This window comes from Brachionichthys hirsutus, chromosome 10, assembly GCF_040956055.1.
Source record: "Brachionichthys hirsutus isolate HB-005 chromosome 10, CSIRO-AGI_Bhir_v1, whole genome shotgun sequence".
Classification (NCBI taxonomy): Eukaryota; Metazoa; Chordata; class Actinopteri; order Lophiiformes; family Brachionichthyidae; genus Brachionichthys; species Brachionichthys hirsutus.
This window is the reverse complement of record NC_090906.1, coordinates 2,778,724-2,792,029: the sequence shown is the minus strand read 5'-3', so window position 1 is coordinate 2,792,029 and position 13,306 is coordinate 2,778,724. Positions and strand designations below refer to the sequence as shown.

Genomic DNA, 13,306 nt, shown 5'->3' with positions numbered 1-13,306 from the left:
ACTTGTGGTCAGCTGAGTCTGTGAGATTCCACACTTTGATGTCATCAAGGATTTCTGCTGCAATCAGCGCTGATTGTTGTGTCCTTCTGTGAAATGTATGTTGTTTATGATTCTGCTTATATTTTGCATGTTTATCTTTTTATTCTGTGATTAGATTGAGCTATAATGACTATATTAAAACAGAATAACTTTTTATAGAGCATAAACTACTCAGGCAAATTCGAAAGTAAACACAATGAATTGTTTTTAAATCTCTTGATGCCTGTTGTCTTTTTTTTTAAATCTATAACCTGTTGTGTCTGTATGTTTATCTTTATATATTTCTGACAACCTTAGTTACTCTGTGTTTTTCTTTTTTGCATCTTACACACAATCCTCCTTCTTGTTCCTCTTTGTGTGGAGGTTTCCTTCCAGCTGCACGTCAAAAACGTATAATATAATACTGTACCGAATCGGGGATTGGATTTCCCATTGGTGTGAATGTGACTGGTTCCTTATTTTTTTATGGGGTGTATTTTTCTTGTGAGGAACATAAAGGAAATGTTCTGATCAAGTGCACATCATAAAGTTTAGAATATATCTGTTCTTCAGGCACAAAGGAAAACACTGCTGTGAACTCGTAATGATCTTTTAGAGTTTGAAGCTGTATTAAATCTATCAGCACGGCGACTGATTGTGAGGGTTGAAGAGTCTAACTTGGCATGTTTGTATTTAACACTCGGTCTACCAGAAATCTGCATCATTTTGACTGCTCGGACATTATTTGTATAGAATATAAGAATAAATTGGTGGAATAGGTAAAAAAAAAAAAAAACCATCAGGATACTAAATGAAAACTATAATGTTTGAGTGTTTTATTTATTCAATAGACACAACATAACGTCTCTGCAATGGCAAAAGGCCAACTCGAACTGCACAATTATCTCTGTGAAAAACAAAACTAATGTATCCTGCTTTCAAAACCGGTTGGTGTCATCATTTGACCTTAACAATGATAAATATTAACTATTATGAACATTCAAAACAGGTTGGTGTTATCATTTGACCTTAATGATAATTATTAACAATATTTCTTAAACCAAGTTATGACATTGCAAATTTTGAAAGCAGTCAAAATGACTGCCTTGGTAGTTCTAGTGGTAAACACAGTCCATTCCTACATTTTCACATTTAACTCACAATTTATTCACATAATTTTGAACGTGGTGTGCAGGCAGTTAATCAGCTTGACACAGGGTCTACCGCAATGTTTTGAAAGTTTGAGTCTCTATTACAAATCAAGACTTGGCACAGAAACCGTTTTCATGACATGCTGGTGAATCAGGCGTTGTTCTTTCCTTCCAAGCATTTATTTGTAATTAATCGAATTGTTCCTCCAATCTGTTAATCCGAACCTATTTACTATATAGCTATTAGTTTCTTTACAAATCAAGACGTTAAGGGCAAAACATAAGATGCGTCAAAACATGAAACATTTTGTGAAAAAAATAAATACTTTCAGATAATATATCCTCCTGAGAACCAAGGGAAAAAGTGTCTTCAATTTCCTTTTTTGTGTGTAATTTCTTACCGATTTAGGGCTAAAATAAATCTTACAATTTAGGCTTTTTTGAAATGTATTCTTATTTTTAAATTTACAGCATGTCCACTAGTAAATAGTACATAGTAGTAAAATAGTAAAATTAGCACACATATTAGTCCTTATTAACTGACTACGTGCGGGACGTCAAACTGGGAACGTAACGCAAACGTTGTACCTAGTCGGACATTTTAGTTTACAGAACCGGAAACTCCTCCGGAAGTAGGTGCGTCGCTATTTTTCTACCGCCAACTTCAACATGAAGGAAACAAAGATGTCCGTCCCTGTGAGCATAGCAGACTTGCTCCAGGCAGACGTCCAGGAGGAGGACGCTCACCGGGACGACGGTTTGTGTGTCGTCGGTGTTTTCGGTAAAAGCAACATGCAGCCCGGACGCCCGAAGGAGTCTCTCCTCAACGACGTGGCGGATAAGAACGTCTTCTCGCTGTTCGGCGGAGCGCAGGACGCGGAGGACACGGAGGACAGCCGCATCCAGGCGTTCTACCACCGGGAGACGCAGGTGCTCTACTTGGTGCTGTCTTCCGTCTGCGACGGCCGGCAGATGCTCCGCGCATGCCAGTCTCTGAGCGCCGGTACCGGCCACGCCGACGCCCACGACTTCTGGAAAGGCCTCGACAAACAGCACTGCCTCCACCTGCTCTACATGTTCTCCGTGTGCCACGTCCTTCTGCTCGTCCACCCGAACCAGACGTTTGACGTGTCCTACGACCGGCTCTTCAGAGCCCTGGACGCGCTGCGACAGAAGGTGCTGCCGCTGTTCCGCGCCGCCATCAAAGACTGCCCGGTGTCCAAGGAATGGAAGGCGAACTGTCGGCCGTGCCCGCCGCGCCTGCTCTTCGTCTTCCAGATGAACGGCTCGCTCAAGGTCTAGTATTTCCTGCCGGAGGGAATACATCTGGCTTTTGTTTTCCTGTTTTCTTTTCTGTCCTTGGTGTGAAAGGAAACATCTATGGGTTCATTAGGAAAATTACAAAAAAAAAAAAAGGCTATTAGAATAATCAATAATGTAGGATATCTTGAACCAACCAATTTATTTATACAAAATAAAACCTTAAAATTAATTGACATTGTGAAAATTAAAATATTAGAGATTAGAGAGCAATTCTTCTGCCTATTTCTTTTTTTGGTTGTAATATGTATTTGGTTTTGTTTAAGTTGTATTTTTTTGTCTTGATCTGACAACCAAAATAAAAACTCATCATCAAAGTTAAAGAAAAATAAAAAATGTTTCACGCTGTGAGTGCCATTGGAAACCCAAACATTCACTGCCAACCCTGACATTGAAATCTGCCTTCAACGGCTTTTTCTAATGAAAGAAGAGACTTTCATCTTTCATTTGGTAGATTCTGTGGGGATTTGAAAATCCGGAAAAACACGCTAAAACTGGGGCACTCGGCATACAGCTGAGCTGAAAATGGCTGGCACTCAATGAGTTAAAAACGACCTGATCAAGCATATTTTTCTAAATTGTTAAATTGTATTCGTGACCTGGTTGAAGATATCGTTGTCTATGCTTGTTTTATAAGCTGTAAATGGCCGTCTTTGTTTTTCCGAAGGTGCCGGGGAACACTTCCGAGTCTGGCGGAATCCCCGACAAGCCCAAGAAGCACTCTCCCAGGAGGCGGCTGCAACACGCCCTGGAGGACCAAATCTATCGCATCTTCCGTAAGAGCAGGGTTCTGACCAACCAGAGCAGCAACTGTCTGTTCACCGTGCCCGCCAACCAAGCCTTTGTGTACATGGTGCCGGCGGTAGAGGAGGACCCCGTGGGCGCCTTGCTCGGCCAGCTGCGGTCCGAGTGCGCCTTGAAAGAGCCCGACTCCACCCCCCCCGTATCGGGGCCGAGGCGATATCAGCAGATCAGACGTGCGGCTCGGCAGTCCGGCTTCGACGGCGACTCGGGCAGCATGCCGGCGGGCGGCGGGCAGCTGACGGACTGCACCTTGAAGGAGTTCCTCTGGCAGCACATCGAGCTGGTCCTGACCAAGAAAGGCTTCGACGACAGCGTCGGCCGCAACCCACAGCCCTCGCACTTTGAGCTGCCCAACTATTCCAAATGGCTCCAGGTTGCATCCAGACTCCACCAGTTTCTGGACGGCAGCGCAGATGAAGAAATGGCCGAGCTGGCCGACAAAGTGCAAAGTCAGCTGAAGGTTTTAGAAGGTTTCCTCGACGCTGACGCAAAGTTCTCCGAGAACAGATGCCAAAAAGCCCTGCCGGTGGCCCACAACGCGTACCAGTCCAACCTTCCCCACAACTACACCACCACCGTACACAAAAACCAGCTCGCCCAGGCCCTGCGGGTGTACAGCCAGCACGCCAGGGGCGTGGCCTTCCAGCGCTATGCTCTGCAGCTTCACGAGGACTGCTACAAGTTCTGGAGCAACGGCCACCAACTCTGTGAGGAGCGAAGTCTGTCTGACCAACACTGTGTTCACAAGTTCCATCTGCTGCCCCAGCCAGGTGAGCGCGCTGCGGGTCGGCGCGCTGCGGGTCGGCGCGCTGCGGGTCGGCGCGCTGCGGGTCGGCGCGCTGCGGGTCGGCGCGCTGCGGGTCGGCGCGCTGCGGGTCGGCGCTCTGCGGGTCGGCGCTCTGCGGGTCGGCGCTCTGCGGGTCGGCGCGCTGCGGGTCGGCGCGCTGCGGGTCGGCGCGCTGCGGGTCGGCGCTCTGCGGGTCGGCGCTCTGCGGGTCGGCGCTCTGCGGGTCGGCGCGCTGCGGGTCGGCGCGCTGCGGGTCGGCGCTCTGCGGGTCGGCGCTCTGCGGGTCGGCGCGCTGCGGGTCGGCGCTCTGCGGGTCGGCGCTCTGCGGGTCGGCGCTCTGCGGGTCGGCGCTCTGCGGGTCGGCGCGCTGCGGGTCGGCGCTCTGCGGGTCGGCGCGCTGCGGGTCGGCGCTCTGCGGGTCGGCGCGCTGCGGGTCGGCGCTCTGCGGGTCGGCGCTCCGCGGGTCGGCACTGTGCGGGTCGGCGCGCTGCGGGTCGGCGCTCTGCGGGTCGGCGCGCTGCGGGTCGGCGCGCTGCGGGTCGGCGCTCTGCGGGTCGGCGCGCTGCGGGTCGGCGCTCTGCGGGTCGGCGCGCTGCGGGTCGGCGCGCTGCGGGTCGGCGCTCTGCGGGTCGGCGCGCTGCGGGTCGGCGCTCTGCGGGTCGGCGCGCTGCGGGTCGGCGCGCTGCGGGTCGGCGCGCTGCGGGTCGGCGCTCTGCGGGTCGGCGCGCTGCGGGTCGGCGCGCTGCGGGTCGGCGCTCTGCGGGTCGGCGCGCTGCGGGTCGGCGCTCTGCGGGTCGGCGCTCTGCGGGTCGGCGCGCTGCGGGTCGGCGCTCTGCGGGTCGGCGCGCTGCGGGTCGGCGCTCTGCGGGTCGGCGCGCTGCGGGTCGGCGCTCTGCATCGGCGCCACTCGGCACAGTCACGCGATAAGAGTCGGGATACAAGCGGCTAACGGACGCATGAAATGTCACGTTGAATCTTCCCAGGGGAGAAACCCGACATGGACCGGAACCCACCCATCCTGACCCACAACAGCAGGGGGCGCTCCACCAGCTCCTGTAACTGTGGCAGGAAGCAGGCGCCGCGGGAAGATCCGTTTGACATTCAGGCCGCCAATCACGACTTCTACCAGGTCAGCATGTCCTTCAGAAAGAGAGAGCTCCTTTTGGGATTCTTCAAGCTGGGGTCGCGTCCCACGAGGAGGCGTCCTCATGTCTGGGACACCTGGTAGGAGGTGTGGCAGCAAAGAACCAGTGTGGTTCTGCAAGTGCCCCTTAAACCTGATCGACCTGGGCGGAGGGGTAGGGGAGGGGGGGGACGGCCCAGCATACGGGACATTCCTGTAGTTTGACAGCTCTCTATTGTGTCTCTGTGATATTCAGGAGATTAGGAAGTCTCGTCCTTAGTAGTCGAGCCACTGGAGCGTCTGTGGAGATCAGGACGGCCAGTCTCAATGTGAGACATCGGTCTTGTCTCCGGGACAAAAAAACAACAAAAATACACGGGACCAAATCCCCAATTTAATGGGATACGCCTACTGGCACCGCGTGTCCCCGAACTCCTCTGAGGGCCACACGGGGACACTTACCTTCGTCTCTTGTCTTTCAGGATTCCCTCACGAGTTTGTCCCACGAACAAGGGAGGGGAAGCGAATAATCCTTCTGACCGAGTTTTATGAATAAAAGAGAAAAAAAACTCTATCGATTGGGAAAGAAGATATTTATTTCTTTTAAATCAATCAAAGTGATTATATTTACAAAATCACCGAGTCGGTTTTCTATTTGTTTGCATTCTAGAAGAGTCACACTCAGAACTAACGTCCTGCTTAAAGGTGACAGTTCTTCTGGTTCACGGCCGTTTTATTCCCCGACAGATGCTGGAGGAGAAATGCTGCGGGAAGCTGGACAGGATCGAGTTCCCGGTGTTCCAGCCCAGCACGCCTGACCCGGCGCCGGCCTGCAACCGAGCTCAGCGCGAGGCCTCGGGTTCTGGTGAAGAGAGGGTGAAGGAGCAAAGCGCCGCCCAGAGCCACACCCCCGGAGACACCAGCCTCAGCCTGGCTCTGAGTCTGGGCCAGTCCACCGACAGCCTGGGCGCCTACGGAGAGGGAGACGGGCCCGAGGCCCAAGTGCAGCAGAAGAGGCCGAGCCTCGTGGACCGCCAGCCGTCCACGGTGGAGTACCTCCCGGGCATGATGCACTCTGGCTGCCCCAAGGGGCTGCTTCCCAAGTTCTCCAGCTGGTCGCTGGTCAAACTGGGCCCAGCCAAGTCCTACAACTGCCACACGGGTCTGGAGCCGCCGGGCTTCTTTCCCGGCTCCTCCTTCTTACTGCCGTGGGATTTGGTCGTTCGCTCCCGGTCGGAGGAGGACGCAGGAGCGTCGGAGCCTTTGGACGCAAACTCCTCGTGGCCGGCCCCCAACAAGACCCTGGTGGGCAAACGGGGCAGCGCTGGCGGGCTCGGTCGGGGTCGAAGGAGGGACGACATGGCTCGTGTCTTTGTGGGCTTTGAGTACGAAGACAGCAGAGGAAGACGCTTCATTAGCAGTGGGCCGGACAAAATAGTGAAGGTTCTGGGGCCAGGTGGGGCCAAGGACCCCGCCACCAGGGTGCTGAACACCGATATGCCGCTCTACATCCCCTCCCCCTCCCAGAACCGCAGCGTCAAGCCGCATTATGCCCAGCTGGCTCGCCTCTATATCGCGGTGCCCGACGCCCCGCTGGAGGTCACGCTCAATCCACAGGTAACCGCTTCAAAGCCTTTCAGCACTGGTCATTCTAGACTTACTGTTCAGGAGCCTTTTTGAAAACATATTTTAAGGACCCTTAAGGTCACACATCATGTTCCGAACGAAAATGCAAGCGATGAAATCAAATCCGAATTAAGAAGCAGTACTTAAAGAGTTGCGGTAATGAGAGTATATTTAGCGTAAACCTCTCGGTAATCTTCACGCTGTGTCTGGTGTGTTCAGGTGCAGCCTGGCCCCCCTCCCTGCCCAGTTTTCCATCCAGAGCAGACGGATCTAGTGTTGCCACCTGACGGTCTCTGGGTGCTGCGCTTCCCTTACTCCTACTCGACAGATCGTGGGCCCTGTTACCCCCCCAAAGAGAACCAACCACTCAACAACTACAAAGTGCTGCGGGGCATCTTGAAGGCCACCACTGCTAACCCGCCGCAGTAGCGCATCCGTCACCTTCCTGGACCGCGCTGGAGAGGGTCTGGTCTGTGGGACAAAGCTTCACCTGTCCTCGTCCCGGATGTTTGCAGGATTGATCTTCATGAAATGTCCCTTTTGGATATTCCCTCGTTTGGATTCTAACGTCGATTTAACGTTTTTGGTTGACAAATGAATGATGTTTATTAATGCATATTCTTTTGCGCACGCTATATTAGAGATGTGTTCGGCTGTACTTTAACTCCTATGTGTTTCCATTAGTGGGGATTTTCTCAGACTTGGGTAATAATTTACATTGAGTTGAAAATACAGCTGTAATAACATAAAATGTCTTTAAGTGGCAAAAAAAGGACTTTAAATAGTGTTATAAACCTGTAATTACATCAGGAATGTGACACGTGACGACTTTAAATGTACCGGTATGTCATCAGAACACGTTTCCTAATACACTGAATGCAGCGGAGAAATGCTTTTCTGTCACGCGTTGTCTCTCTGTATCACAGGTTCAGCATTGATCACAGGTTCAGCATTGATCACAGGCTCAGCATTGATCACAGGTCCAGCATTGATCACATTGGGTTTTATTCAGTGTTATGGATCATTTCTCATGATCAGGCAGCCTGAGAGAGGGAAGCGCTCTGGATAGCTTTTAAAGCGACAGCCATTATGCTGTTCGTCCACTAGAGGGGGTTGGTGTGTCATCTCTAAATCAACCGAATTTAAAACAAAAATGATTGAGCTGGTTTACGTCTCGAGCAAATTAAAGTGAATCCAAACCAGAAGTGGAGGGCTGCTAACACCAACCTTTTTAAAATGATCACGATGGTCGTGTCAGAAATAAAAACAAGCCACCAGGAAAGATTCCCTTTTGTCTGCGGACCTTTCTACATGAGACTCCAGGAAGCTGTTTTCAACCCTTGAAGTTTGTCTTCACTTCACACCAACTTCAGTCACATGACTTCAGATCACATCTTTTTATGTCCTTTCTATTGATACTATTTCTATCTTCTATTTTGAAACGTTGAGCAAATTCTTTACCAACCCACAAGACTTTAAATAAATAATAATTAAAGTCATTATGGGTTGCAACCTTCACGTGATATATTGACGATAGACCACACCCCATATCAATGTGTAATATTTGGGCAGATGGAGGAGGGTGAAACTTCGGAGCATAAAAATAACTCAAATCAAACCTTCAGCCTTCACTGGTTTAGCTAAGATGGACAAAACAGGCTGAAAACTTTATATCTGGAAACAAATGTATCCAGAAAGTACGAGCTTCTATTTCTAATGAACAGAAGACAACGTGTCAGTGACGTCACAGCTCCGAACACGCAACCCTCAGGAATGTCGGCAACAGCAGTCAAGTTAATGACAAAGCTCACGATCAGGACTTGGAGAAACACTCAGCCCATTATAAAAGCCTTCAGCCTCCCTCAGAGCCTGAACGCACCAACCCTTCCGTTCGGCTGTATTTGAACGCCTCACGTCCACTTCATCCCCTCGTCCCCTCATCCCCTCGTCCTTTCACTGGTTCCACGTTAATTATAAGCCTCGACTTTTGTTATTATCGGTGTATCTGGCATGAAGATAGCCTGAACAGGACGTCACTTCAAGGCCTGCCAGTGTTGGAACCTCTTCACCTTCATCCTGCCATCTCTCTTTTTTTTTATTTATGGCAATGTGTTTATTGATTTTATACATTAACCTAATGCAACTGTATGCCAGCATTACAATTCACATACCGGAGAACGAATACATATACACTGTACACACGGAAACACAAACAATACAACTACACAAAATATTAACAAACAAAATAAAATAAAAGGTTAACCTCTACAAAGATGCAATTCCTTGAATTAAAATTTGTCAAACAGTTAAGAAAATAAAAAAGAACTCCTATAATTATAAAGGTTTACAGCAAAATATGTAACTTAGTCATCTTCCCTGTCTTCTGTTAAGTTTACATTAAATGGCCCCCCCCACATTTTTTCAAATATTGACAACTTCCCTTTTCTAAAACATGTCGCCATCTCTCTTTTATTCTCATGAATAAATGTCATCTTCTCTTCATTCTCTCTCTCCTTTATTTTTTTTTTTACTACCACAGCCTTTGACCTCTCCTTCAGATATTGCCGTCACAGAGGATGTTCAGCGCAGGACAGCACACGTTGTTGTTGTACGTCGAAACAGGAAACTGAGCAGTTCCCAGTATAAATCTCCAGTTACAGTAGCGGAGCCGACCCGGGGCTGGAAGCGGGCCGCCTGGGTTCATGTGTAAAGCAACAACACCCACAGAAGGAGCGAGGGGGGGCTGGGCTGGGTGTTGCTGTTCCCACTAGTGGGCAGGTAGGGGAGGTGGAGGCATAAAAGCCAACCCACCCACAGGTGCGTTGCTGTTTATACGACTCGGCTTCGTCTTTCATTTCTCCTCAGCCCTCGGTGCGACTGCCAAAAGTTCAAAGCTCACAATCGGAACAAAGGGAGAAAGAAGACACTGAGCTGGACGTCCTCTGGAAGCTTTGTCTTACCGGTTGACTGACCCTGAGAAAGTGAAGGTCAACACCTGAGACTATTCCACACCTGAGACTATTCCACTCCTGAGACGACCGGGCAGAGAAGCGAGGTGTGAGTACGACGCCGAGATTGATCAGGAATCAATGATTAATTAAAGGAGTCGGTCAGCAGTTTACTGCCAGGTTCACCTTCAGCTTGGTCCTTGTGTAAGAGGACGTCTGTGATTAGACAGATTATATGGACATTGTATGTCTGTGGGACAGTCAATATTCTGATATTTATTTTATACATATTATGTTATTATTTTTCTTTATTATTTATTTTAGATTATTGTGAGGCATCTTATTGCGGTGAATCCTCTGTTTTTGTCCTAATCATAGATCAATTTTTTTTTATAAGTTCACATAATGGGTATAAATAGAAGTACATGAGCAGCATCTCTAGCACAGATTCTGTACTATGTACTAGTACTTTATTGAAGTTTCAACATTCTATTTGAGAAATGTTTAAACACTTTATTTATCACTATTTCAGATACAGCCATTGAAGCCAACTTTTAAAGGTGAGTTTCAGTTTTTATGGTCTAAAAACAACTTTTGAGGCTCTTGCTCATGATCGGTGATCTTTAAAATGCGACATGACACACTTGCAGGCTTATTGGAGGGTGTCCGAGTTTTTTTCTTCATAAATTGGGTTTAAATTGCAGCACTGCAACACAGAAATGAAACCTAATCAATAAAGCGGTTGATAGGATGTTTATATCTCCTGGAGACAGCCAGATCTAAAAGTTGGACACGTACAATCAGAGCTTTCTGCATGGCCGGATCCAGCGGGGGACCTAGAGGACACTTGTGTTGTCATCTGGATTGAACTGTAAACTTTAAGAATACATAACGACGACGTATTGATCTTGTCTGTTTTTGGCAGCGCTGTCCTGAAGCATCCGACTTAACCGGCTCGGAGCATCATGGTCACCAGGAAGCCAGAGGTCGAGCGGAGGATTGTGTCCAAGGATGGCCACAACAACGTGCGGATCGACAACGTGGAGGGCATGGTCAAGCTGTACCTGCATGACATCTGGACCACCGTGGTGGACATGAAGTGGCGCTACAAGCTCACTCTGTTTGCCTCCACCTTCATCATGACGTGGTTCATCTTTGGGGTCATCTTTTACTTCATCGGCATGGGCAACGGGGATTTTGAGTCTGGCCTGAGTTCCAACCACACACGCTGCGTAATCAATGTGGAGACCCTCACCGGAGCCTTCCTGTTCTCTCTGGAGTCTCAGACCACCATTGGCTACGGCTTTCGCTACATCTCCGAGGAGTGTCCTCTGGCTATCTTCACCCTCGTGGCTCAGCTCGTCATCACCGGCCTGGCTGAGATCTTTGTCACCGGCGCGTTCCTGGCCAAACTGGCTCGGCCCAAGAAGCGAGCGGAGACCATCAAATTCAGCCAGTCGGCGGTGATCTGCAGGCGCCAGGGCCAACTGGTGCTGATGGTGAGAGTGGCCAACATGAGGAAGAGTCTCCTGATCCAGTGCCAGCTCTCGGGGAAGCTGCTGCACTCCAATGTGACAGAGGAGGGCGAGAAGACTCAAGTCCACCAGAGCTCCGTGGACTTCTACATGGACTCCAGCGGCGAATGCCCGTTTCTCATCCTCCCGCTCACCTTCTACCACATCCTGGACAATCGCAGCCCATTGGCGGGACTCAATGCCGAAAACCTCCTCACGCGTGACTTCGAGCTGCTGGTCACGCTCAACGCCACCATGGAGTCGACCGCCGCCACGTGCCAGAGTCGCACCTCGTACGTTCCTCAGGAGATCCTCTGGGGTTACGAGTTCAAGCCGGTGCTGTTCAGCACCACCGGGGGGCGCTACGTGGCAGATTTCAACTATTTTGACAAGGTGCAAGCGAGCAACGATGCAGCTTTCCTCAGCAACAAAAGAGAGAAGGTAAAGATGGAGGAGGAGTATAAGAAGTAAAAGAGGACACACATCGTTGCTGCTTCGGGTCAGGCTGGACCGCTGCTAGTGAGTTGGTACCAGTCGAGACTCACGCATCATCCACGACTCCAAACCTTTATTGTGTTAAGTCATTTTAATCCTGTTTTCTTTAAGAGGTCCTAAAAGTTTCCAGCAGACTAGAAGATCAGTATCAATCAATTGTTCAATATCATCCATTCCAGTTTAAAAAGCACAATTGTGAAAGTTTTATTTAGTATGCTTAAATGCTCTTTATTACTGGTAATGTAAACACAGTACAAGGTTTTAGTTTCACCAGTTATTTCAGCTATTTTAGATCCTTACCACTTTCATGTCTGCACAATGCAGTATATATAAAGCTGCTGTTAGCTTAGCATATAGCACTGCCACTAAAAATGGGTAAAAAGCTCAACTAACTTATCTTCCTATGTTTGTCTCACTTTGTTCATATAAAAGGAATAAACTGGATGTTATGAGCTAGAGAAAAAAAAACATTATTCCATTTGTGCTATCAGCTAAGCAAACATGAAGCTAAGCTAACCTAATATGTTTTGAGGAAAAAGATGAAAGTGAATGTTTGATTTCCAGAAACCTTTGAATATTTCTGCACTCTTATTTCTAGTGAGGTAATTTACGCTCCACCCTTTAGAGTCAGAAGGTGTTCATTAGCACCAGCCCTGATCAATAAAACACCCGTTCACTGATTCTGTGTGGAAGCCTTTAATTAAATATGGAGGCTTTGGTTCTTAATACAATGTAGAACGCTTGCTAGGGTAGGCTCCAGTGCTCATACAGAATGGATGAAAGGATGAACGGGGAAGCCGTTGGAAGGAGAAAACAGGTTCGTCCAGCGGCTCCCCTGTCGTTGGTCTCCGGCTTTTGTTGCGGCAACACCGCCTAGCAGCCGAGCAGCTCCAAGCGTTGACCTTTCAGGCCAACGTGTCTGATCCTTGACTGCCAGGCTGCATGATCGGGTGGATCATGGATCAGTCCGTTACATTTCTGGGTACTTAGTTGCAGAAGAAGAAGAATCTGGATATGTCTTATTTCTGTAAACATTATGAGATACAGCCTTGGTAAAAAAAAAAAAAAAAAGCAAAATCACAAACATAACAACAATGATATTCGAGCATTCGAAATAAAACTGGTTTATAAGGGTGAAGAACATAATTTTCCACCGGCGTGTGCTTGTTAGATCAGCTCATTATTCAGATTGGGTGGATTGCAGCACGAGTCTCGCATCAAGTCGATTCATTGAGGTGGATTTGATGTATGTTTGAAGCTGAGTTTAGAATACAAACCGATGCAGATGCATAATACTTTATTTTGCTGATAATTACCAATGATCACAAATAATTAGGTGGGTGGTATTTACTTATATGGCACGATGTAGAGCAAAAAAATATATATAGAGTCTAGTTTCCAAATACCGGACACTCATTAATTTGTAACATTTTAGTCTGGAGGACTTTTCGTGGAACGCAGGCCGAAATTATGCTTTTATTCTGAAGGATTCCAAACCGGACGTCACTATCGTGCGGAAG

At 48.6% G+C, this 13,306-nt stretch overlaps 2 protein-coding genes across 2 annotated transcripts; both read left to right on the top strand.

Moving 5' to 3' along the window:
- The first annotated feature begins 1,838 nt into the window (after positions 1 to 1,838).
- On the top strand, positions 1,839 to 8,065 carry smg8 (SMG8 nonsense mediated mRNA decay factor). Its single transcript, XM_068744872.1, has 5 exons — positions 1,839 to 2,465; positions 3,157 to 4,063; positions 5,064 to 5,209; positions 5,951 to 6,820; positions 7,049 to 8,065. Exons 1-5 carry the CDS (start codon positions 1,839 to 1,841, stop codon positions 7,256 to 7,258), a joined length of 2,760 nt encoding a protein of 919 aa, XP_068600973.1. The 3' UTR covers positions 7,259 to 8,065.
- Positions 8,066 to 10,742: 2,677 nt separating this feature from the next.
- kcnj15 (potassium inwardly rectifying channel subfamily J member 15) lies at positions 10,743 to 11,872 on the top strand. The gene has a single exon (XM_068744303.1). The coding sequence runs from the start codon at positions 10,743 to 10,745 to the stop codon at positions 11,760 to 11,762; it is 1,020 nt and encodes a 339-aa protein (XP_068600404.1). The 3' UTR covers positions 11,763 to 11,872.
- Positions 11,873 to 13,306: the final 1,434 nt, after the last annotated feature.